General features: G+C 47.3%; 1 protein-coding gene across 5 annotated transcripts in view; it reads left to right on the forward strand.

Moving 5' to 3' along the window:
• The first annotated feature begins 707 nt into the window (after positions 1-707).
• The window catches only part of CD6 (CD6 molecule), a 44,391-nt gene continuing 18,157 nt past the window's right edge, over positions 708-26,941 (forward strand). For 2 of the 5 annotated variants that reach the window (XM_043452390.1, XM_043452392.1), the window contains exon 1: positions 716-1,105. In XM_043452390.1, the coding sequence (XP_043308325.1) occupies positions 1,045-1,105 (61 nt within the window). In that variant the 5' untranslated portion in view covers positions 716-1,044. Of the gene's footprint in view, positions 1,106-26,941 lie in introns of all 5 variants that reach the window. The other 3 variants (XM_043452391.1, XM_043452388.1, XM_043452387.1) reach the window with 3 other exon arrangements.

Raw genomic sequence — 26,941 nt, forward strand, 5'->3', positions numbered from 1 at the left:
ATCCCATTGACAAAGGAGCCTGGTGGGCAAAAGTCCATAGAGTCACAGAGTCGGACACAAATGAAATGACTTAGCGTGCATGTAGACCCCCTAGGGAGCACAGTGGTGAATTAATTACACTTGGGCTTGGTCCCTGCCTCCTTTGGAGCGTTCTCTGCAGCCCAACTGGACAACTCAGCACTTCCCCAAAAGCCCTGGGCATCCCACCTCAGCCCCTGCAAAGCCCCCTGCCCATCCTCTCCTGGCCCTCCTCAAGGCCCAGCGGCCTCCACACATGGCTGCCTGTTGAAAACCTGCTCATCCTTCTGGGCCCAGCTCCTGCGCCTGCCTCCCACAGAGGAATAAATGGGACCCAGCGGTATGGGGGGACTGGAGCCTTCTGTGCCATCTCCGGGGGTGGCTCCAGCCTGCAGAAGGAGGTGGGGGAAAACCATCTCTCAGGACTGTTCTGGTTTACGATATTCAAGCAGAGGCGGAATCTCTCCCTCTTGAAAATACAAAGCTACACTCTCCTTCCCATTCATCATGGTACCTGAGAACAAGGGAAAGTGTGGGATTCAATTCCATGAGAGCCAGGGCTCATGGACTAGGACGGAACTGGGTCGCTCCTTCACTCTTCGAACATGTATTGATGGAGCATCTACTTACTATGTACCAGGTCTCCAGAAATAAGGCTTGCCCCGCTCTGCTCCCCTCTTCCTCAGGAGACCCTTGGGCCCCTGAGGTGTGTGTGTGTCTCACTCTGAGACTCTTAGGGTTTAGCCAGTCTTGGTGGCCTTGAAGTAGAGGCAGCTGGGCTCTCCTCACCCATATTACCAGCCTGGCTTCCTGGAGACCGAAACCACAAGTAGAGCACAGAGGCGTGAGAGACACTCGCAGGCTGGGCTTGGCCGCATGCGTGCACAGGGTGCTGTCTCCTGCAGAGAAAGAGTTACAGACAGGAGCAGCCAGGGGCAGAGCAGCTGCAAGGGGCCCTCAGCGGCCTGTCCACCTCCTGGCCCTGGGATGGTGCGTCCCACCGGCAGGCACGCATAGCGGTCGGAGATGGCGGCAGACATGGCGCTCTTCTTCGTGGTTGCTGGATTGCTGACGGCAGCTCTCTCAGGTAGCCCCCTCCTCACCTCCTGCTGCTCCTGTGGGAGGGCCTGGGACCTGCCCGCCAGGCCCCCTTTCTGGCTGTTTTCTCATGTTCACATTTCTGGAGCCTTCTAGCTAAGACTACAGTCTGGTGTGAGGATGGTCCCCAGCTGTGTCAACAGCATTCGGGGCCCAGGGAGGGTACAGGCACCCCTGTGATGGGCTGGGGCTGTGCCTGGACAGTGCTAAGAGGATCCCTGAGGGTCAGATAATGTGGGCAGCATGCAAGTTTGTTATCAATGTCTGAGTGTCTGAGGAAGGAGACACCTCCCATCCGTAGGCTAAAGATTTCTTGCCAACTTTCAGGAAGGAACGGTTTTCCTTCCAGAGAAGCAGGCTCACTGATGATTGTGTTTTCAACACCAAAGCTGAGGCTCTGGGTTCACCAGGCTTGTACTGCGCATGGTAGAGTTGTCCTGTAACAAAATTCGGGGAAGCCAAGCAGAGTAGGGGACAGTTGGCCACTGGTGACTCCACCGGGGATAGTTTAGGGCAGTGGTCCTCAACCTGTTGGGTGCCAGGGACTAGTTTTGTGGAAGACATTTTTTTTTCCACCAACCAAGGTGGGGGTGGGATGGTTTCAGAATGATTCAAACACATTCTATTTACTGGGCACTTTATTTCTATTATTATTACATCAACTCCACCTCGGATCATCAGGCATTTAGATCCCGGAGGTTGAGGACCCCTAGTTTAGTGCACAAATGAACAGAAAACCTCTCGAGAGCCAGCTCCTTTCTGATCCTGAGGCCCTCACGGGGACCAAGGCACCGCCTGGAGTGACCTGGGCCAGGCATGAGATGGCGGAAAGGTTTGGGCATTGGGCTGTGCTCATCGGATGCTTGTTGGCCCCCTGCGGAGGGTGGGGTTCAAGGTGGCAGAGGTCCTGCTGCTCTGGGCCCTCACGTCTGGAGGGTAAGGAGATGGGGATGGAGACAGGATTCTGGGCCCAGAAGTCTGGGTCCACTTGGCAGTAGAGATGCTAAGTGCTTTCAATTTGATGTGAGGAAGACCCTGGAAGGTGCCGTCGGGAAGCCTGGAGCATCTGGGGGGCTATGGAGGGCTCTTCTCTCTGCCTCCATCTGTCTAGAGGCATGTGCTTCCAGCCTCCTGACTTCAGACTGCTTCAGGAAAAACCGATTAGCTGTCGGAGTGGGTATGGGTATGACTTTGGCACCATATGAGTGGCCGGAAGAGAGGCCTTGCCTGTTCTCACTCTACCAGGAGCTTCCGGAGCTCGGCCACTTTCTGCCCCCGAGCTGGACAGACAGATGGTCCGAGAGTGGGCCCCTCACTCTGCATCTCTATCCTCTGTTTCTCATGAGCGGCCGGCTTCAGCTCCCTGTCTGAAAGGCCTGAAGGCCCTGGGATCAGGCCTCACATGGTGTCTGAACGGAGGTAGGAAGCCAGGCTGGGCAGAGCCGAGGAAGGTGGAGTGGAGGGGCATCTGGGGCCTCTTCCCTACGCTTTGCCTTGGCTCTGCCTGGCCCACTCCACTCTCAGGATAGTTACCTCACGTTTTCAAAACTGCATTTATACTCAATTGACTCACTTGTTACTAATACAAGTTCAGTTTTGAAAGGAAACTTTATGTCACAATTTACACATGGAAAACTGACATCATTTGCCACAAATAAAAGGTAAAGATAAGCATAAAAATATATGGCAGTGAAAACCAGTTCTTATCACTTGTTAGCAAACAGTTAAAAGAATGTAACGGCCCTTGAGCCCAAAGCCAGCCCTCTTTGTTAAAGGGGAGATGAGAAGGTGATAAAGACATCCTGCCTCCAAACTGTGATTTTTGTCTTGTGCTTAGTCTTCGTGACCCCATGGACTGTAGCCTGCCAGGCTTCTCTGTCTGGGGGATTTCCCAGGCAAGAATACTGGAGTGGGTTGCCATTTCCTACTCCAGGAGAAAGCCCTTTAGGTGGGAATAGTTTCCTTGCTCTGTGATTAAACGGCATTAAATGCTGCTCCCTTCAGCCCTCCTAAGGGTGCCCAGCAGTATAGATCTTAGTTCTTGGAAATATGACCTGACAATAGGGGCACTCGGGCAGAAGGGAACTTGAGAAAAGCAAAGAAAGAAAAACAGCGGAGAAGAGGGAGGAAGGACGGGGAGCTGGGAGGATGAGGTCCATGAAGAAGTTCCAGGGCTTTGCTCCCATGGCTGCATGTGGCCTGGGCAGCTTACCGGGTATGTGGCACGTGGAGTCTGGCTCTCTCGTGTCGTGGTGGACCTGGTCATGGCTCTTTGGCGTCGGGTTGGCCTCCCCTGTCCTTCTCCCCTTTGCAGTCCCAGCTCCAGGCTCCGTCCTGGGCCTTGCACTGCAGTTTCTCTGGCCAGGCTGGCCTGGATTCTGGGTTGGCCTCTCAGCAGGTCTTGGTCTGTCCTGATGAGTGACCAGGGCAGGGATCAGGGTCTAGAGACACATGTTTCCCAATTCTCCCCTGGTGCTCCCTAGAGGCCTGGGCCGGGGACCTGTTGGTCCACCTGCCCTCCAGTTCTGCCTCAGTTTCCAGATCAGCCAGTGGGGGATGGAGAGGTGGAGACAAGCAGCCAGAAACCCCTGACTGGGGAGTTTTGGAGGGGTGAGTGGGGGAGTCAGGAGGCCATCGGATCCCTGCCACCCTGCATCTCAGTCACCTTGTAGTGGGACTTCTTAACTTTGGACCTCAGTTTCTGTGGAACAGGGAGCTTTGGACCGACAGTCCTTAAGGGCTCCGTCAGATCTGACGCTATGAGAGATGCAGGAACAAAGAACCCAGCCATTCCTGCCGGGGCCGAGCCGAAGCCAGTGACTCGAATTCCATCTGGACTGTGTTTGGCGAGGTCCTCAAGGGCTGCTGCTGTGCACTTGAAATGGCTATATGTGGTCACTTTAAAAAATAGTTTCTTAAATTAACAAATTTTTAAAAAATCTATTATTTCCTTGTCTTGTAAATACACAGACCTCATTTTCTTCATAAGTCCAGTAGCTTTTAAACAACGGCTGTCAAGGACTCTTTGATTAATATTTCAGCAAGTCAGGTTGAACAGAGGAAGCCTCCTTAAACAATAAATACCACTTACAAATGTAGCTGATTTAATTCCCTTAGATCTGTGATGTCTAATTTAGCTGCCACTACAATGTGCCATTTGGAATGTGGTCGTCCGAAGGGAGATGTGTTAGGAATGTAAGATGCACAGCAGAGTTTAGAGATTTGTTCAGAGAAAGAATGTAAAAATAACTCATTAAATAACTTTTATATTAATTACACATTGAAATGAAAATATTTTAGATATATTAGGTAAAAATACTACTGTTATAATTAAGCTTACCTATTCCTTTTTAAAAATGTGGCTGATAGAAAATTTAAAATGGTGTATGGAGCTCATATTACATTTATATTGGCAATCACTGCCGTAGATATTCTACACTGCATTTATGCGTGTGTGCGTGTAAGTCACTTCAATTATGTCCAACTCTTGCAACCCCATGGACTGTAGCCTGGAAGGCTCCTCCATCCTTGGGATTCTCCAGGCAAGAAAACTGGAATGGGTTGCCATACCTTCTTTCAGACATTGCATTCATAAATTTAATGTACTTGATTGTCTTATAAATGCCTCAAATACCTCTAAGAAATATAACCTTACCAAGGGTTTAAAAGAATTCTTACAGATCTAAAAAACTAACTTATAAACAAAATGAATATTAAATTCTCTTAAGTAGTTTGATCATGTTTACAGACATTGCCAAATTCTTTTTTTTTTTTTTTTTGCCAAATTCTCTTAATTTTTTAGGTTAAAATTTCAACTGGAGTCAATTACTCAGTCACAAACATGAGATACTCTAGTGGCCAAAAATTCTTAAACACTAAAATACAGGATTTTATACACCAATATGCAGAACTTGACCCAACTTAAACTTGACAAAAAGGTACAAATACTATGGGTTTTTGTGTTTTTCATCACCTGTGTATTTTAAATTCTAATCTTCCTGGGCTTAAAAGCCACTTACCAAGGAGAAAAGAGTCATACCACTGCAGGTAACTTGACTTATCCCAAGCAGGCTGGAGTTTCCATATCAGTGGACTGAGATGAGGACAGCTTTTTTTGTTGTTTTGCCAAAATAGGAGATAGCATTCTCTCGTGCTGCTGAGAGATAGTTCATGCACAATCCAAGTTTCACAAACCTAATCCTCTTTATCTCCCCCAACCCAGGGGCTTTTACCACTTGATTGGATTAAATTAAACAATATTCTTCTTTTTTTTTTTAATCTCCCACATTCTTCCTGTCTGGCAAGACTCACTGATCTATGAATAATATATGACAGCCACCTCCATATTTCTCCTAGCTTAGTCTGGTTCTCTGGTCATACACTTGGTGGGGACAGTTAAGGTGGCGGTCACCAGGGTGGTAACGCAAGACAAGGCAGCTCCCAGGGGCTGGCATAGTCAGCCAAACATAAATAATTCCAGAGGGATCCAGAATGAGTGAGAAACACTACCCACAGCATCCCTCATTCAGTTCACATATATTGAAGCCTACTCTGAGTCAGCCTCATTTCTTACAGAAACACTCGAGAATTAAATTGGGACCCCAGCTGTCGGATTCTGAGGCTGAAACATCAGCCGTCCCCCTGGGACAAGGAAGCAGGTGGTCCATTTGAGGCTTTGGGACAGAGGCCTGGAGGAAAAGAATGCCTCCCCCCACCACCACACACACACCCTGGCATGCAGCCTTCACCATCCCTCTGCATGAACCACAACTAAATCCCATGCTGGATTCCCAGCCCGGCACTGAGCAGACTCTGGAGGGGCTGGAATGCCCGGGTCCCTCGCTTTCCCTCTTAGGGTCCTCCAACCCCTCCATCCCACTCTCATCACTGGCACCCCCACATCTGGTCAGGGCGAGGTGCGTCAGAAGAGCAGCATTTTCTGGGGGTCCACATTCCTGCCCCATCTAGGTGTTTACTAAAGCTGCCATTCTACCTGACCATTTGCTCAATAGTCTTAATAGATGCTTTAAAGTATAAAGACATTTACTTAAAAAAAACAAAAACCCTACATATTGCTGCCTTAAAGCCATTGTCAATCACCTGAATGGTAATAACGGTGAAAATAAACATCATGGAAAAATGTTATTCATTTCTGGTCAGACCTGTGGTATTTAATACCATGTCAGTGACCACTTAAATGTGAATTTATAAATGTTACACAGCCAGGACAAAGATCTCATATATGTAAGTACAGGATTTAGTGGTTAATATAATGTCGTTTGTACCATAAGCTCGTTTACCCACATGAAGACCCCATTGTGTAGGTGAGGAAACTGAGGTTTAGCGAGGCTCAGCCCTGTCCGAGGTCTGTGGCTAAGACCTGCCAGGGCTTGAGCTGAAGTCTTCTGACTGGCAGCTCTAAGCTCTCTCTGCGGGGAAAGGCAGCCTGGCCTGTCTCCCGCCTGGCTGCCCTCCAAGGATGAGGCATCTCCCCCAGATATTGTACTCTCCTAGGTTTGCAGCCTCAATACTGGGTCCAGAGATGGCCCAAAGGGGCCTCAGGGATGGGTCCTGGGGCCCCAAAAGAGTTTCAAGGGACAAATGGGAGCAAATGGGCTGCCTCCCTCCACAAGGCCCAGCCCTCATGGACTTGCTGAGCATGTACCCTGCCCACCAGGCCAGGGATGATCTAAGTGAAGCTAAAGAGACACTGTGTCAAAGAGATACCCATAAGCCAAAGGAGAGCTTGCATGGCAGAGGGCTCCATTTATTCACATTTATTTAGCATCTGTCGGGAAGATCCCCTGGAGAAGGAAGTGGCAACCCACTCCAGTACTCTTGTCTGAAAAATTTCAAGGACAGAGGAGCCTGGTGGGCTATAGTCCATGGGGTCACAAAGAGTCGGACACGACTGAGTGACTTCACACTCACTCACTGTGTGACAGGCCCTGAGCTGGCACTGAGATATGAAGGCTTGACGTTGAACGTGTTAAATGTTGAAGTGAAAGTGGCTCAGTCGTGTCCAACTCTTTGTGACCCTGTGGCCTACAAAGTCCATGGAATTCTCTAGGCCAGAATACCAGAGTGGGTAGCCTTTCCCTTCTCCAGGGGATCATCCCAACCCAATGATCGAACCCAGGTCTCCCACATTGCAGGAAGATTCTTTACCAGCTGAGCCACAGGGGACGGTGGTAAAACATACAAGGGTCACCCGGGGATACAGGTGCAATCCGATGACAGTCATAGCCACCATCCATTGCAGGGGACTTACATTCTCCAAGCACCAACCATGATTATTCTGACGTCCCTTGACATTGGGGTGCTTGTCCCCATTTTATATTAATAGGTAGGGGAACGGAGGCTCAGAAAGTTCTGTACTTTGTCCCAGTCTGTGGCTGATGCTGAGTTTAATTCCATGGGTTTAAATCCATGATGCTGAGTTTAAAACACAGGTTTTAGAACTCCAAAACCCACGTTCTCCATCACTGGGTTGCACTGTTTCCAGGAGCTGGAAATCAGAACAGGGAGAGCTTGAACTTGACAGAGAGGGGCTGGAAACGGGGACGAGAAGACTTTGTATACGAAAATATGATGGCAAAAGACATCTTAGGCCCAAAGACACTTTTACAAAATTTATTTATTTTCTTCGACATTTTAAAAAAATGAATGCCTGCGAAAGCTGGTGAGATCCTTGACTTCCTGGTTTTGGTGAGTTACTCTAGTTATAGAGCGGGTCACCATCCGGGGAAGCTGAATTTTTCTGTGCTATGCTGTGCATGGGATTTCTCTGTGCTATTCTGGCAACTTCTTGTGAGTCTATAATTTCAAAATAAAAAGTTTAAGGAAAAAAAAAAGGCATTTCAGGCAAAAGGACCATTTGAGCAGAATCTGGAGAGCAAGGCCTAAGGCCTGTTGGGTGGGTAGGGCCCCAGAGCCCAGAAGAGCTGGGTGCCAGGCTCTCTATCTGCTGACTCACCCAGACTACTGTGCCATGAGGATGCAGTGAGCATGCCAGGCACAGAGACTGGCACAGAGACGACTCCCACAGACCATACATTTACCTGTGCCAGGCCAACCGGGCAGTGCTTTGTAAATTCATACACCTGTCTTGCCCTCCTCACAGCCCTGTGAAGTCTGATTATGAGCGCCACTTTACTGATCAAGTAGCAGGGGCTCAGAGAGGTGAAGTGACTTTTCCGGGATGGCACAGCAAATAGTCAGTTGAAAGATAAACTGAGGCATATTAAAATCTTTTAATGCAGTAAAAATTTAAAAGGCCAAAAAGCAGTTAGAATCGGCAGCATGCACTCTGACAGAAAGGACAGGTATATAAGGGGATTTTTATTTTATTTTCGGACTTTAAACTTTAAATTTTGTATTGGGGTATGGCTGATTAACAATGAGTGGTAGTTTCAGGTGAACAGTGAAGGGACTCAGCCACGCAAATACATGTATCCTTTCTCCCCAAAACCCCTCTCCCATCTAGGTTCTCACATAACATTGAGCAGACTTTACAATGTTGTGTTAGGTTTAGGTGTATAACAAAGTGATTCAGTTATGCATGCATATATCTCTATGTTTTTCAGATTATTTATGCTTATAGGTTATTACAAAATATTGAGTATAGTTCCCTGTGCTGTACAGTAGGTCTTTGTTGGTTATCACAAAATTGCTTTCTTTTAGGAATGGCAGGGTCTAGTAGGCAGATGACTTAACTAGCCCTGGTCAGGTGAAACCATAAAGTCTCGATTTGGTGATGTGGGGCTTAGCATAAGCAACCCCATTTAGGGCCCCTTGTTTTTAACAAGGCTCACAGCTAACTATTAGGTACCAGATTTTTTTAAAAAAAATTCTATTTATTCATTTATTTTTGGCTGCATTGGTGTCTTTCTTGCTTTATGTGGGGTTTCTCTTGCAGTTGTGGTGAGTTGAGGCAACTCTTGGATGCAGGCTTCTCATTGTGGTGCCTTCTCTTATTGCGGAGCACAAGCTCTAGGCTCTCAGGCTTCAGTAACTGCAGCATGCAGGCTCTGTAGTTGGGTGCATGGGCTTAGTTGCTCTGAGTCATGTGGAATCTTCTTGGACCAGGGATTGAGCTCTTGTCCTCTGCATTGGCAGGTGGATTCTTATCCACTGTGCTGCCTGGGAAGTCTGGTGCCAAATCTTTAACTTGACTTATGACTCCAAATCCATAATGTTTCCCTGCCCTGGAAGATGGGCAGGGTTTGGGAACCCATCCACATCAATTTTTCTAGGAAAGGTCTCCCATTCTCTGGAGAGTTTTCACCTCAGCTGGGCTGTCATGGAATGAGGGTGAAGAAACTCTAGAAGGGACTTATGTGTCAGAAGTCACTTCCTGGCCAGCCGAGCTTCTACCCAGCCTTGGTTTCCCCAGTTGTAAAGTGGGATCAGTGGCAACCTCCGGAGCCCAGGGTTGGGATGAGGCTGCATAAGATGTTGGCTGTGAAGTACCTGGGAAAACTCAGGGCTCCTTGGGGCCCCAAAGAGTCCCACGGCCAGGGCGTGGAGCTGGGCCTCAAGGTGGGAGCTCACGGGGACAGTGGAGGGAAGCCCGGGTTTCCGCCCACCATTTTGTAGACTCCTGCGGCCAAACTGCCTCTGCCTAAAAATGGCAGCTGAGGCAGCCCCCAGGAAGCCAGCCCGGGCAGGGAGGCAGGGTTGATGGGCTGGGGAGGAGGCTGTGGGGGCCTTAGGGGATGCTGGATTAGGGTAGTATGATGGAAAAGAGACCCCCTTCTTTTCCCCTGCAAGGGGGATGCCCCGGATCTCCACTGTGGGTCAGAGGTGGCAGAATACATCAGAAGTTCCAGCCTCTAAGTTTCCAGGTCACCCCGACCACTCCACTGTGACCCTGAACTGGGCTGGGCTCTCCCAGCAGGGCCAGCCCAGCCCAGAGGATCTGCGCCGAGGGCTGGGGGCCTGGGCTGCGGGGTCCTGAGTGAGGGGCTCCTCAGAGCTGACAGCTTCTCAGGGTGTCCTGAGGATCCTATCTGAGTGCCCTGCTTTCAATTTGAAAGTCACCTACTGAGCCCTGAGCCAGGGAGAACACAGAGGTGAAGTCACTGTGTCCTGAGCTGTGTGCAAAGCCACGCACGGCTCTGCCATCTTGCAGGAGCACAAAGTAATGCTTGGAAAACTGGAGCCACGCAGAGAGTTGCTGACAGAACTGGGACCAGAGTGGCTTTCTGGTCTCTGACCAACCCATCCCCACCAGCTGCCTCTTCCGAAATAGGGCTTCAGGAAAGGTTTTCTCTATACTTCGGTATAAGTTTTTGCTGGTTGTGTTCATCTCTGCCAGGAGGGGTGCCTGGGAGCAGAGCTGGGGTGGGGAAGTCAGGGCAGAGGTGGCAAAGTGTGTCCAGGACAGGGAGAATGTTCACTCCTCAATCTGCTTAGTGAGATCACCTATCTGTCTTTCCTTTGGCTAAAGTAAACATACTTGCCAAATGTTACAAGTTTCTTGGAGAGATATGCTGCACTCTCCAGATGGGATTCTAGAAATATCAGAATGAGATAGTTGGATGGCATCACCGAATCAATGAACATGAGTTTGAGCAAACTCCGGGAGATGGTGAAGGATAGGGAAGCCTGACGTGCTGCAGTCCGTGGGGTCGCAAAGAGTTGAACATGACTTAGTGACAGAACAACAATAACAAGCTGAGTTGGAAGACTTCATCCCCAGAGGGCCGCCAGTCACTGACATCTACCCATTCGTCAGAAGAGGGAACTGAGGTGCAAAGTGGGGAGTAAGGCACCCAAGGTCATGGTCAAGGGTGAGAAGTTTGCTCTGCAGGCTATGCCCTGCGTCCCTTCCACATATTATCCAGAGGGCCCACATGAGTCCTCAGTTCCCCCACCTCAATGTGGATATGTCAGGGGAGCACTGTGGGCCGACGTGGTCTGAGGTGAACACAGCTGACCCCGGTCTCTGAGACGTCAGCCTTGTGAGGCGAGGATCTGGCTTCCTGCAGCCACTTTGCCTCCACCATCTCAATGGCTCCTCAACTCCTAGCCTTCTTTCTAGCTTAGTATTTTAGGTTTTTTTTAAAAAAATTTATTTCAGCACAATTTTAGACTTCCTGCGAATCTGCAAAAATAATACAAAGATTTTCCTTGTGCTCTTTACTCAGACTCCCTGACTGGTTAATATTTTTTATCATTTTCTCTATTTTTCTACCACATTTTTCTTAAACCACTTGAGAGCAAGTTGTAGATATAATGGCCCTTTCTCTTAAACATGTCAACATGTCCTAAAAAAAAAAAAGAGCGTTCTCATATGTAACCACAGTGCCTGTATCTAAATCAGGTGATTAACATCACCACAAAAATAATCTACAGAACTTTTTCAGATTTTTCCAAAACAATCTGCCTTAGAGGCAAAAGAAAATTCTATGGAGTGTATTGTGTTTCACTCTCCTGATTTTCTGGAGCAGTTGCTCAGATTTTCTTTCTCTTTTATGGTATCGATCATTTTGAAGAGTCCAGGCTAGTTATTCTATAAAATGTTCCTCGTCAGGGCTTGTCTGAAGGTCCCTCATGATTAGTTGTTCTTATTTTGTCAGGAGTGTCACAGAAGTGAAGCTGAGTCCTTCTCGGACGTGGTATAAGCTCATCCCATTACCAGTGGTCTCATTTGGGTTGCTTGGATTAAGGTGTTGTCTGCCAGGTAAAGTCACTCATCTCCTTTGTAATGAATATGCCTCTCATGGGCAGATTCTCTGAGAATATTTTGGTCCTCTTCAAATCTTTACCCACTCACAGTAATATTGTGACTGATTCTAGTCTGAATCAGTAATTATCATGATACTGTCTTGATGGTGATGTTATAAAGCCTTCATTCTTTTACAGGTATAATTGCTGACATGGCTTTCTCTGCTGGCTCAGTGGGTGGAAACCAGTTGGCTCAGTGTCCTGAAGGCTGGTGCTGATGGGGCCATGTGTGAGAGCCCTCAGGCTGAGCCTCTGATGGCCACCATCTTGCCTGCCTCCTTGTGGCGCCTGGTGGGCTCCTCCTTGCTCCCTGGCCACCCTCCCTTCAACTTTATAGCTTCCTGCCGTTCATTTGTGGAGCTCCTATTATGAGCGGGCACTGTTTTCAGCCACCGAGGATGTGGGACAAAGCACCAGACTTTAAGGAGCTTATATTCTAGTGGAGAAAATAGACAAATAGTAAACACATTTAAAAAATTAGTATTGGGACTTCCCTGGAAGTCCAGTGGTTAAGACTTTGCCTTCTGATGCAGGGGGTGCAGGTTCAATTCCTGATCAGGGAGCTAAGATCCCACATGCCTTGAGGCCAACTCCCCCAAAACATTTAAAAAATAGTATCATTTCAGAGAGGAAAATGTGCTACAAGGGAAGTAGAACCAAGGAAGGCAGATAGAGAGACTGAAATGGGGATTTAGGACAGGCCTCTGAGAGCCTGTGAGCAGAGATCTGACTGGTGAGATGAGCCGGCCTTGCCGAGATCAGGGAGCAGGACATTCCAGGCAGAGGGCATGGCAGGTTCAAAGGCCCTGAGGCAGAAGTGAGGTTGACACACTGGAGGAGATTACAGAGGGAGGGGGAGTTGGAGATGGAAAGGTTGGTAGTGTCAAGAAAAACATCAGTATGGACTTGGAATTAATCCAGAGGAAATGGAAAATCAGAGAGTTTTAAGTGTACAAGGATGTGATATGATTCATCCTTGTGCTTAGTCACTCAGTTGTGTCTGACTTTTTTTGACCCTTTGGACTGTAGGCAGCTGAACTCCTCTGTCCGTGGGATTTTTCAGGCAAAAATACTGGAGTGGGTTGTCATTTCCTTCTTCATGGGAACTTTCTGACCTAGGGACTGAACCAGCATCTCTTGTGTCTCTTGCGTTACAGGTGGATTCTTCACCTGCTAAGCCATCGGGGAAGTCCTTATGTATATACCGTTATTTAACAAATATTTTTTGTAGTCAGCTTCGTATGTAAACCTAAGTAAGTTTATTTAAACCTTGAAATTCTCCAGGTTTCCTATATCTCAAACCAATGTTACTTCAATAAGTTGATTATATCCATATAAACAGATGAGTCCTTTAGAATGACTGTGTCATTCACTAGCCTGCTATCCAAACCTAAGTCAGCTCTCCCCGTGTTAAAAAGTCTTAGACATTAAAAGTAGAGAAGCATGACAATAAGACTTGCAATCCTCAGGAATGAAGAACTGGAAAAGGAATCATTTGCTTACTATGGGACTCAATACAATTTAATCTTGAATCTGAAGGTCATCTGGTTAGGAAATACTGCGTAGCTGGTGGAAGGACCAGCTGGGTGGAGGTGGTGGGGACAGCGGGAGCTGTGTTCTGAAGCACTGTCTGCTCAGCAGCCTCAAATCAGGGGCCGTTGGAGGCAATAGAACCCGATCCCCTCTGGCTGACCCTAACTTGCCCAACTCACCCATTTTTACCGTGGAGACTCCGAGGCCCAAAATGGGATAGGGACTCACCCAAGGTCATAATAATGGCCAGTCTCTATTCTACCATCTCTCCTTGTCACTCCCACCCAGTTCCAGCTGAGAATTCAGACATGATGTAAGCATTAGTCACCCTTATTGTAAAAATGCTATAACAGCCACATTAAAAGCGATCTCACCCAGCACCCTCACACAACATGGCCTTTCGTTCTCGGAGAGGGACTGTGTGAGGCTCTGGGGCGTGGTGGGTGTTTAGTCTCATCAGGATGGAGGTGGGTGCGCTGAGGGGCACCGTGTTGGTTCTGATGAATATTTATCAAAATGGCTGTGAGAGTGTGAATTCTGGGGTTTCAGAGACCAGCATTTGCTCTTAAGCTCCACCACCTCCTCTGTGACCTTGGGCAAGTTTCTGAACCTCTCTGAGGGACAATGAGTATGACCAGAATGTCAGCATCCCAATTCTTGCTCTCTGAAGTGAAGTGTTAGCATTATGTTATATAATGTCTCAGTAGGGGCCTGAGCAGCCCCTGTAACCAAGTACATTAACATTTCTGCAGCAAAATATATGATTTTTCACACATTACAGAATAAATAAATACCATGAAACAACCCTGCATCATTTCAGGTCGGGAAGGCCACTCACAGAGTTATGAAAAACCCAGTGGTATCTGAGAGCTTCAGAATTGCAGTAAAGGATTGTGTAAGCGCGTTGCCAAATAGTAAAGAAGAGTCAGGCCCCATGACAATCATTTTCTCTTTCAATCTCCCAGCATCGCCGGGAGGTGGCTGTTAATGTCACCACTTTTGTGGACAAAGGTTGTGAAGGATACTAGAGGTTAAGGAAGAGTGGCTATGTGTACACGTAAAACTGATTCACTTTGCTGTATATCTGAAACTAACACCACATTTTAAGTCAGCACTGTATGCCAATAAAATTTCTTTTCAAGAAAAAGAAAAGAAATCCAGATCCTAATATTAAGAGGAAGAGATGAGATTCGACTCCAAAGCCTGTGCATGTGTGTTAAGTTATTTCAGTCGTGTCCAAGTCTTTGCAACCCCGTGGTCTGCAGCCCGCCAGGCTCCTCTCTCCATGGAATTCTCCAGGCAAGAATATTGGAGTGGACTGCTGTGTCCTCCTTCAGGGGATCTTCCCAACCCAGGGATCAAGCCTGCATCTCTTCCGTCTACCAACATTGGCAGGTGGGTTCTTTACCACCAGCACCACCTGCTTCCCACCCTGCTGTGCTGCCCCCGGCCCTGTGGAGGTGGCTTCTTGACCTCTCTGCTCCCCAGGACTCTGGAGTTTAGAAACAGAGTTGCCAGCCAGTGGAGTGGATTGGGAGGGTGGGATGCAGCTGGGAATAGGTTGGGAGGTCAGTTGGCTGAGCCAGACACTTACACCAAAGCAGTGGGTGTTGGTTGCTAGAGCCTAGGATGCCCACCTTAAACCTCTGCAAAACTTCCCAAGGGTCCAGCATACTTTGGCACTGACCAGACATTCAGCTGACTCTCTGGTTGCCCCAGTTTAAAGGCCTCTTTATTTTATCTTTTAAATTAATTTGTTTATTTCTGGCATCGCTGAGTCTTCATTGCCGAGCACAGGCTTTCTCTAGTTGTGGTGAGCAAGGGATACTCTCTAGTTGTGGTGCGTGGGCTTCTTATTGCGGCGGTTTGTCTTGTTGCAGAGCACGAGCTCTAGGGTGTGTGAGCTTCAGCAGTTGCAGCTCGAGGGCTCTAGAGCGCCAGCTCAGTAGCTGTGGCTCACGGGTTTAGTTGCCCAGTGGCATGTGAAATCTTCCTGGACCAGGGGTTGTACCCACATCCCCTGCATTGGCAGGAGGATTTTTAACCAGTGGACCACTCAGGGGAGTCCTGAAGGCCTCTTTTGACACCATGGGGAGAGACACTGGCCAGAGATCTTACCCATCATTGGGGTTCGGGGGCAGAGAAAGCAACAGTGTCTTCTCAGCATTTAAGTCAGGGCTCAAGCACTTTTGCAAGGAAGGATGGGGGAAGCCCCATGGTGCCAGGCCACTGGTGGGGAGAAAGGGTGACATGCAGCGTGAAAGTTCACTGCCCCACGTGCCCTTGCCTCCAAGCCTGCTCACCCTCTGGAAAGATACATGTTAGATACCCCCAGGTTGTTTGGCAAAGACTTGGATATCTCCTGCTCTCCATGACATTTTCATCCTTGAGAACTCCTACTCATCCTCTAAGATGCTTCTCAACTGTCCCTGTCAAAGTTATGCACTCTCATCTATTTTTTGCAGAGCACTTGGTTCTGATGCCCAGACTAGCATTTCTACTTGATCATAATCAACTATGAGTATACCTGTTTCCCCAACCATGGTGAGGGGCCTGGTACAGAGCCTGGCTGAAAGGGAGGGAAGGGGGGAGGGAGAAGAGAAGGAGGCATGAAAAGAGGAAAGGAAGGAAGGGAGGAAGGGCACCTTCCTGACTAAGGGTTGGGATAAGCAAGAACGTGAAAGAAGTTTGAGCCACCTCCGAAGCTCCCTAGACAAGACTTATGAAGGAGAGTGTGGGGTGATGCTAGGCCCCACAGCCCAGAAGTGGGCTTGAATTTAGAGAGACCAGAGCTGAATTCCGGCTCTACCTCTTAGTGACTGTGACCTTGAGCAAGTCAGTTTGAGTTCTCATCTGGAAAACTGAGACTTCAGTGGGTCCAACGGAAAGTAATTAGAGAGCATGTGCTGTATGTAAAAGCAGGTAAACACACATGCTACCACCACCCAGGGATCCCAAATTTATTTCCTGGACTTGAACTCATGGGCCTGGCTGGCCACGTGGCCATTGACTGCTGCCGGCCTTCAGCTGCTAAATGGCACAAGATGGCCTTGGAGATCCAGGCTGAACATTCCCCCATGTCTTCTCAGCTTCCCCTCTGAAACTGGATTTGGGTCTGGATTTGTTCAGGGAGTGGAGGTGGGTGATGGTGGGAGGGGTGGGGCCCCTTGGCGCTGATAGGCACATACTGACCAGGGTTGGTCCCCATTCTGTTCCAAGTCCAAGGTACTTCCCACTGAGGACTAGTTGCCTTTCTAGGAAGGGTGCCAGTGACTTCCAACAGCTTCTAGATACTGACATTAAGGGCGCCCTTATCTTAAGGGGGCTTTAGACCATCTCAGGAAGGTGTCAGCATCACCCCCTGAGAGTTGGGGGGATTTTCACCCCTTGCCCACACACAAGCTTCATTCACCCAGAAACTGCTGCTCCAGCAGCTCTCGGCAACTTCGACCCAGAGTCACTCCTGCCAGCCGGTGGGTGGGGACCGGCCCCCTGGAAAATCCTGCATGACCCAGCAGAGTTTCAGCTTCCACTGAAACCCAACCCTGCCCTTTGCACAGTGGGCTGGGCTCTGGGGGATTTTATTCTTGCATTTCACATACCTGAGTTCCTCGCTAAACATGGCAGGCCCTGTCGTGCCTCTGGGCCTTTGCACGTGCTGTGCCCCCCTACCAGAATGCCCCTCTTCTCCTCTCACTTGAGGACGCTGCCTGGCACAGTGGAAAGGGTGACTCTGGAGAACGAACTTGGATTTCTATTCTGGCTCTGTCACCGCCAAGCTCTGCGACCTTGGATTAGTAATAGTTCCTTTGAGCCTCTTTGTCGGTAAAATGGGTCTCATAATAGCACCTCCTCACAGGGTTTTCATGTGGGTTCTGTGTGACAACATATATGAAGCTCTTGTTTCAGTAAATATGCCCCAATGAAATGTCCCTTGACCATCAGGGCCTGGCCCAAAGGTCAGCTCTCCTGCAGTAACTTCCTGAGCAGGCAGTCTAGGAAACCCTCTGTCTGGGTTCCAATCCTGCTTTGCCTCTTATAAGCCCTGGTTCTAGAAAATTCCTTCACCTCTCTTGGACCCTAAATTTCCCCATTTGTAAAGTGGGAATAATAGTACTTTTCTGTGAACATCGTGATGAAACAAAAGAATTTAAAAAACACCCATGTAAGCACACAAGACTCACTGGCAGGGGCACGGATATGATTCAAGCAATTTACAAAGCTTTTTTCACATATGTTGTCATTTTTAAAAAGTGTTGCTTTCATTTTCATCATTTCAATACAGAATTCATCATTTCATTACAGAATTTTCATCATTCATTACAGAATTTAGCAACTTCAGGAATACAAAGAAAAATACCTACCTATAATAAAAGCTGTTGTTATTCGAGTGGCAACCTACTCCAGTATTCTTGCTTGGAGAATCCCGTGGACAGAGGAGCCTGGCTCGAAAGAGTTGGACATGACTTAGTGACTAAACCACCACCACCAGACATTTTGTTAGAGAGAAATATTGCGAACACACGGAAGTGCACTGACAGTGTTTCCACAACCCCTAGGCATTCCTACCACCCAGACTGAAGAAATGCTGACATTTTTGCCATGTTTTCTCAGATCTATTTTAATAAGGAAGAGAACCACACAGATGCGGTTGAAATATTTTCTTATCCCTCCCTCCCCAGAACACTCATGCTCCAAAGTGTGGTATGTCCCTTCTCTTCCATGTTTTATACTTTTATTAAACAAAAATGTATCAATACCAGATAGATAGTACGTCCTCCATATTTTCTATACACGGTATCATATTGGACATATTGTTCTACAACTTACTTCTCTTGCTCAGAATGCATTTCAAAGATCTATCCAAGTGGGTAGATATAGATCTAGTTCACTTTTTTAATGAAATAATTCGTTCTATAAATATAGCACAGTTTCTTTAATGATTTCTTGCTCATGAGCTGTTAGATTACTTCTAATTTTCTCTGATTACAAGCAGTGCTGTGGTAAAAATCCCTCTCATGTCTGTGTGTGAACATGTCAGCGAATATTTTTCTAAGCCATAAATAGAGGTATCGTTTTGGAGTCAAGACATCAGCATCTTCAATTCTATGAGGTCTCATTGGCCATTTTTTCTACACATTATAGTTATAAGAATGTGATCATTCTGTATATTTTTTAAAAAGATTTTTTAAATTTAATTCATTTATTTTTTGACTGTGGTGGGTCTTTGTTGCTGCACTCAGGCTTTCTTTAGTTGTGGTGAGCGGGAGCTACTCTTCATTGTGGTGCACAAGCTTCTCATTGCGGTGGTTTCTCTTGTTTTGAAGCAAAGACTCTTGGTGCACGGGCCTCAGTAGTTGTGGCTCACAGGCTTAGTTGCTCTGCGGCACGTAGAATCTTCCCAAACGGGGGATCGAACGAGTGTCCCTTGCATTGCAAGGCAGATTTTTAACCTCACCCTTTGTATTTTATTTATACTCTGCTTTTACCACTTATTGCACACATGCACACACACATCTATCACACACATACATTATGCTTGTTGATTCTGCAGGTCTTCTTGGCTACTTACTGGGGCCAAGGTATTGGAGTTTTGTGTGATCTTGTTTCAGTCCTGTGAGGTTTTTATTACCTGTGAGGTGAGGGAGGCAAGCTGGGCATATGAAGAGATTCGCCCAAGGTTTCCATAATAAGAAAGAAACTGGTTTTCAAACCCAAGTTTGTTCGGTTCCAATCCAGTGCTCTTTCTGCCGCCAAAAACCCGGTAGATGGTTCTACCCAAACCAGATTCTAGGACCCCATCCAAGACTGACTGAATTGAAATCTAGAGGAGGAACCTGGATGTCCTCCTCTTGCCATGGTCTGAATTCTTAACGGGGGATCAAAAAGATGCAGTTAGTAAAAGGCCAGTGTCTCTGGCCTGCTGGGCTCAGTTGGAGCCATATCCTTCCTGTTATGCCTTGGGATTTTTATTTTTTATTTTTTTTCACAATTCTCTATGCTCTCTGGTGTCCCATCTTACCATCTGGTAGATGCAGGGAAGGTATCGCCTGGCATGGGAGCCTGAGCAAGCCTTGTGGCCAAGACCACAGAGCCTTTGCTTTTAAAGGAACTCGTTACCATGGAAACTGCAGTCCCCATCTCATCTCTAGGAATGCTGGATGACATGTTTGCAGAGGTGGGGAAGGGAATAGTGAGTTGTGAGTGTGAGGCAGCTCTGCTAAGCTTCCTAAGAAAGATGGGGAGGCATGAGGAAAGAAGGAAGTTTTGGGGGAACTGGAATTGTCCCTTTGCAGAGAAAACTGAGGCACCCTCGGACCCATCTTTATGCCTGGGATGAACATAAAGATAGTCAGTGACCAGCTGCCCTTCCATGTCCATTCAGGACTGAACAGGAAAAAGTGGATCAAAGCTTCAGAATGGGGGATGTAATGGCAGCTGTACCAGTCCTAAGCATGTTACATATGCCATCCATGCACTCCTCAAAGCAATCTGATGTGGCCCATGTATTATGCCCAGCTCCAGGTTAAAACCCATCTAACAGAGCCCAGAGACTTTCCCAAGTTTGCACAGCTGGTGATTAACAGAGATGGGTTCAGATCGCTATTCTGTCTGTTCCCAAGGTCCCCACTCTAAGTCATGAAAAAAGAACTTCCTGTTTGTTTCTTGTTTGGTTATTATAGAAAAGCTTACTATGAACATATACGTAAAACTCTTTATATGAGCATGTGGTTTCATAAAATGAATGTACCCATTTGCATTCCTAGCAACACCTTGGGAGCATTCCAGTTCCCCTGTATTCCTCACCAGTACTTGGTTTGTATGATCAGTATTTTGAATATTGCCTGTTTTGAAAGTGTAGAGACGTAGCTCACCAGCACCTGATTGTGTTTCCTTAATGATTCATGGGGCTTTCTGGGTAGCTCAGCTGGTAAAGAATCTACCTAAGACGCAGGAGACCCTGGTTCAATTCCTGGGTTGGGAAGTTCCCCTGGAGGAGGGCATGACAACCCATTCCAGTATTCTGGCCTGGAGAATCTCTGTGAACAGAGGAACCTGGAGGGCTACAGTCCATGGGGTCACAAAGAGTGGGACACAACTGAGTGACTGAGCACAGTACAGCACAATGATTCATGATGTTGAACGTTTTTGTGTTCATTTTTGTGTTCATATCAAATACCTGTATGTCTGATAAAATGTCTGTTCTTTTATTAGTAACTGTTCCACTAGTAGCTAGCTACTAGTCACTGTGTTGCTACAAGACAATGAATGTGTTGGAACCTGAAAAAAGAATTTCCCAAGAGTGCTGACCGTGAGGAAGATGCATCGGTGCTAGGGAGGCTGTGGACTCTGCCACTCCCAGGATCATCCCATTCACTCTTTCCTCCATAATACCTGCCCCAGGCCCTGCACGTGGTCCGAGTTTGGCACATGTTAATGGAACTGAATGCAGACCAGCAATAGACTCATTTCTCAGCTTTCAGGATAACGTCGCTCACACGCCCTCACTTTCTTGAGCATGAGAGAAAGAGGAGGAGTTCCAGGAACTGAACGTACCCCAAAGCCAGTGGTGTTGCTTGATCTAATCTTTGAGCTTCCTCTCAATGCAGGTTGTGAGTTGTTGTCCTTCACCTCCCCTGGGTTTGGTGATGGAAAGCGGGGGAATTCAGTCTCGCATGAAGGGAGGATGTCAGGCAGGTGAGCATCCTGGGTTGTATAACATGGTGACAAAAGACAGTTAAAAAGGTTGATTTCTTTGACCCGGGTGACTGAGGACCTTCGGGTCTGGGACCGTTGAAACCTTTGCCATCACCTTGCTCTGTCAGTCATGTGCTGCCTTAGCTTGGGCTGCTACAGCAGAATACCACAGATTGGGCGGTTTAAATGTTTGTGGCTTAAACAACAAACATTTGTTTCACATGGTTCTGGAGGCTAAGAAGTCCAAGATCAAGGTGTTAGCAGCTTCAGTGTCTGGTAAGGGTCCTCTTCCTGGCTTGCAGACGGCCGCCTTCTTGCTATACTCTCACAGGATAAAGAGATCTTAGGTCTCTTGCTTTTTTCCCCATCATGAGGGCCCCACGCTCATAAGCTCATCTCACCCAAGTTATCTCTCAAAACCCCACTTCCTCATACCATCACAGTGGAGATTAGGGCTTCAACATATGAATTTTTAGGAAGACACAAATATTCAATCCATAGCCTGTGCCTTTAGTTTTCCTTGTGTCCCTAAGCCCTTCCTAGGTATAGTGAGAGAGAATGAGAAGGAACAAACAAAAATCTTGTAAAATAAGTTAAATACATTTCAGACACCAAGTTGCTGACTTTGTCTTTTTCCAGCGGGTTGCGGGGAGGGGAATCCAGTCTCATCTTGCTGGGTTTAGAAAGGCCCCAGTGGGTGCCGCCTGGTCTGTTCACTGTAGTCATGGACGTTGGTCACCTCTGGAAGCCATGAGCCATATTGTCCAACTGAGCCCCCAGGACAGCCTCGGTCTCTGTGATAAACTCAGCCTAACCTCTCCAAGTCCCTTCAAAGATGCGGCACAGCTCTTCCCTCTGAATCAAGTCATACATTACTTGTGTGAACCAGCTATGCTTCTTTCAATTTTAATGGAATTATTGCCCCTCTGGGCTTTCTTTCCAGTTGTTTTAACAATTGCCTTCCATCGAGTTTAGGGTTGACATGTACACACTGCTAGCGGGGAAGGAGAGGGTAGGACAAATTGAGAAAGTAACGTAGACATATATACACTATCAGGTGTAAAATCGAGAACTAGCAGGAAGCTGCTATATAACACAGGGAGCCCAGCCCAGCACTCTGTGATGGCCTAGAGGTGTGGAATGGAGGGGGAGGGAGGCTCAAGAGAAAGGGGAGATATATATATATACATATGACTGTGAGTAATTCTTGTTGGTGTTCGGCAGAGACCACCACAACATTGTAAAGCAATTTGCCTCCAATAAAAAAAAGAAAAATGAAGAAGCCCAAATGCTTAGATGGAAGAGGAGGCAGTTGGCCAGAGAACAGGGAAAGAGTGTTCCAACCTGAAGAAGTTGCATATGCAGAGACTGGAAAGCAGAAGGAGGGGGAAAGACAAAGACAGAGGGAGAGAGAATGTGAATGACTCCTTCTAAAGCAGAAACGTGTTCAGTATGTTCGGGGCACAGAAGGGGATGATGAGATGATTAAAGAAACCCCCAAAGGGACATGAAGAACCTCATGGGCCATGAGGGCACTTAGATCTCATTCTGTGGGCCATGGAATTTAAGAAGGAACGTTAGAAGAATCAGTCTGGGGACAGTATGGAGAATTGATACAGGTGGGGAGCATGATGGCTGGGGTCCAGTGAGAGACTGCTGTAAGTCATCCAGATGGGAGCTGAGGGTGACCTGCTTCAGGTAACGGCGTTTGAGAAACGATAATACCTGATCTTGGAGCAGGTACAGGAAACGGGCATTCTAAAATCCTGCTGCTGAGATAGCTCATGCAACTTTCTGGAAAGCAACTAAGGAATATGTAACAAAGCTTAAAAAAACGGGTATTACTTTTGATTCAGTAATTCCCTTTCTAGGACTTATTCTACATAAATAATTAAGACTGTGCAATTCATCTCAATATTAATTATAAAAGGAAAATGTTGAAAACAAATGTCCAGCACTGGATATCAAACATACGTATGCAAATAATATTTTAGACATTAAAACCATATTTTAAGAGAAAAATTAAAACAGATAACCAACAAGGGCCTACTGTGTAGCACAGGGAACTCTGCTAAATATTCTAATAATCTAAATGGGAAAAGGATTTGAAAAAGAATAGATACATATATATGTGTGCATGCGTGCTACAGTTGTGTTCAATTCTTTGCGACCCCCATGGACTGTAGCCCACCAGGCTTCTCTGCCCAGGGGATTCTCCAGGCAAGAAAACGGGATTCGATTGCCATGCCCTCCTCCAGGGCATCTTCCCCACCCAGGGACTGAACCCATATCTCTTATGTCTCTTACATCGGTAGGCAGTTTCTTTACCACTAGTGCTACATGGGAAGCCCTACCAGGAAAGTCCCTAAAATAAAGATTATAAAAGAAAACAAAGCATTTTAGAGGTTTACTGTTCCACTAAGGATCATTGTTGTTGTCAGGCACTAAGTCATGTCCAACTCTGCGACCCCATGGACTGCAGCATGTCAGGCTTCCCTGTCCCTTACTATCTCACTGAGTTTGCTAAAACTCATGTCCATTGGGTCAGTGATGCCATCCAGCCATCTCATCCTCTGTTGCCCCCTTCTCTTCTTGCCCTCAGTCTTTCCCAGCATCAGGGTCTTTTCCAATGAGTCGGTTCTTTGCATCAGGTGGCCAAAGTATTGGCCCTTCAGCTTTAGCATTAGTCTTTCCAGGGAATATTCAGGGTTAATTTCCTTTCGGATTGACCGGTTTGATCTTCTTGCAGTCCAAGGGACTCTCAAGAGTCTTCTCCAGCACTACAATTCGAAAGCATCAATTCTTAGGCATTCAGCCTTCTTTATGGTCCAACTCTCACATCTGTACAGGACTGCTGGAAAAACCATAGCTTTGACTATACAAATCTTTGTCAGCAAAGTGATGTGTCTGCTTTTTAATATGCTGTTTAGGTTTGTCATGGCTTTTCTCAGCTATTAGTAAATAAATCTAGTATTAAACTTAAAAAACAAAGAACAAAAATAATTGCTGTCCATCAACAACCTCAAGGGACTCTTCTAAAACAAAAAAAAACCATTCACTGGAATTCCACACTCTAAACTCCCTAAACTCCCCTAAACTCCCTGGGCGTATTAGTCATTGACTGGCTCGTCTTTTCCAACCCAGTTCTCTTCTGGCCTCAGAACTGAGACAAGGGAGTTCAGGTGACTCTGGAGCCAGGCTGTGTGGCGAGCGGGTGGAGAAGGGGTGGGGACGATCGTGGCTGGGCTGCCAGACCTCGTCTTGTCGTTGTTGTGGGGCCAGGGGACAAAAGCCATCCCAGAGGCTCCTGCCCTGGGAAAGGACAGTTTCCTCCCTTCTGCGCATCTTTACAGTCAGGGCCCTTTTAGGACTTGGTCCCTGAGGCTTGACTGGGTGCTGAGTTGTATCGCCTTTGCTGTTTAGTCGCTCAGTCGTCTCTAACTCTTTTGTGACGCCATGGACCGTAGCCCTCCAGGCTCCTCTGTTCACGGGATTTTCAAGGCAAGAATACCGGAGTGGGTTGCCATTTCCTTCTCCAAAAGGGTGGTACTCCCCCACTGGGAGCCAAACCCGGGCCACCTAGGTCAAAACCAGGAATCCTAACTGCTAGACATGTGGGAGACAACTGGATATATCACCTTTGGGGGTGGGCTGAGTTCAGGGCTGGCTGAGCATGGCAGAGTTGGGAGGAGTTTGGAAGCCCATTCGAGCGGTCAGAGATCTCTGCCCCTCACCCTTGGCATGGTCACTGAACCAGAAAGCAAGATGCTGGATTCCAGTCCAGTGGAGTAGACTGGCTAAGAGTGTGGGTTCTTGAAACAGTCAGCCTGGGTTCGAATCCTTGTTCAGTCACTCAGTTGCTGTCGTGTCTGACTCTATAGGTTAGAATCCTAGCTTTGCTATTTTCTAGCTGTGTCATCTTGGGCAAATTACTACTAAATTTTTTGCTCCGGGGTTTCCCTACTTTGTGGACTCTTTATGAGAATTCAATCAGTTAATTCATCTAAAGTATTTTTAAAAGGACTAGTGTGTGAAAGTAGTGAATAAATGTCAGCTGTATCATTGAGCTGTGCCTGGAGATTGTAGTGGGTACTCAGCATGTCTTAGGGCCTCCAATTTCCCCATCGGAGCAATGGGAAGAACCACAACATCCTTCCCTTATTCCCTATCCTTTGAACTTGAGATCCCTGAGATGGGCAATGACTCTCCTCAGTGTAGGTTGGAAGTAAAACACTAGATGCCCATCTGGTTGTTTCCCAAATGTCCGTCTGCAAACTGGGAATGGCAGTCCAGTGCCCACCCAGTGAATCTCAGGGCCAGGGGTCAGTTGAATGTTTCTGGACCACTCTCTGAATCAGTGCTGCCCTCTGTGAATATCTGGGCCCCCACCTCGAGCCTAGGAGGCAAGCCATCCTGGGGTCAACTAGTCTTCATCACCTTTCTCAGGTAACAAATGTGGGTTTGCATGAACATGATTCATGGTGGTGTCCAGGCCATCAGGCCCACACTGCTCCCAAAGCTTGTGGGCACTGCGGCCCCAGGGGCCTGGTCCCAGTCCTGGAGAGGTGGGCACTCTGCCCTTTCCCCAGCAGTGCCCTGGAGCAACAGCTGGGGAGAACACTGCACTGGGGTCTGTGGGCCTTGGGGTACACATGGGGCGCTTAGACTCTCATAGGACTTATGGTAATGAAACTGCTCACAAAGTACAGACTTGCCTGTTGGCTGGGGTCACAGAGGAAAAGCCCAAGGTGCAATGAGAGGCTATAATGGAGAGTTGAATTTGGAAGACCTTCAGAAGCTTAAAGCCAAGGGCGGGGTGGGCACTGGAGGGAAGAGAGAACTGTGTATCCTGCTTATTGTTGTTCAGTTCCTCAGTCGTGTCCAACTCTCTGCGACCCCATGGACTGCAGCACCCCAGGCTTCTCTGTCTTTCAGCATCTCCCGGAGCTTGCTCAAACTCATGTCCATTGAGTTGGTGATGCCATCTAATCATCTCGTGTTCTGTCGTCTCCTTCTCCCCCTGCCTTTGATCTTTCTCTCCTTAAATTGATCCCTTAACCTAGCAACATGTCCTTAAAAACTCTTGGTTACTTTTTTTGCAAATATTTTTTGCATTTTATGTTTTCCTAATCAAACTCCCCTTTCTCTCTAGACAAATGAGTGGTCTCCGGTTGAGGTTTTGTTGTTGTTGTTGTTATATTTACTATTAGAAACTACATAGCCTCAATCTTTTTCCTTAATAGGGCCACAGCTCAAGGTGCTCCAAGGCACTGAGCTCCCTGGAGGCATCACCTCCCTTAATCCTCACGGCAAGCCCACCCTGTGAGTACTTGCTCCTGTTATACAGAAGGGCCGCTGAGGCTCAGTGAGGTCAATGATTTGCCCGAGTCACATAGTTACAAACGGGCTCAGCTGGAAAAAAAGAATTGAGAACGTTCCAATTTCCGACTTCTGGATGCTTACTGCTGTGTAGTACTGTATTCCTGATCATTTCTTTAGGAAAGGTTCTCAGAAGTGGAATTACTGGATCAGAAGGGCCTGGTTTGTTTTTTTATTTTCAAAGCTGTTGACACATGTGCTCACAAACACTTTACACTGATATCAAAGAAAGAGAGATATGCTTTCAGCAAATATCACCTTCCATGTTCCCCACACTGGTTCTTCTTCTTTTTTTAAAAAAATACTTATTTATTTGGCTGCACCAGGTTATAGCTTGTGAGATCTAGCTCCCTGACCAGGGATCGAACCTGGTCTCCCTGCATTGGGAGCTTGGAATCTTAGTCACTGAATCACCAGGAAAGTCCTCGTGTATGTTTTGTAGCCCCTCTCCACCATGCTTTCGCGTCTCCACAGCATCTCTCCA

Source organism: Cervus canadensis, chromosome 29, assembly GCF_019320065.1.
Source record: "Cervus canadensis isolate Bull #8, Minnesota chromosome 29, ASM1932006v1, whole genome shotgun sequence".
NCBI classification, from domain to species: domain Eukaryota; kingdom Metazoa; phylum Chordata; class Mammalia; order Artiodactyla; family Cervidae; genus Cervus; species Cervus canadensis.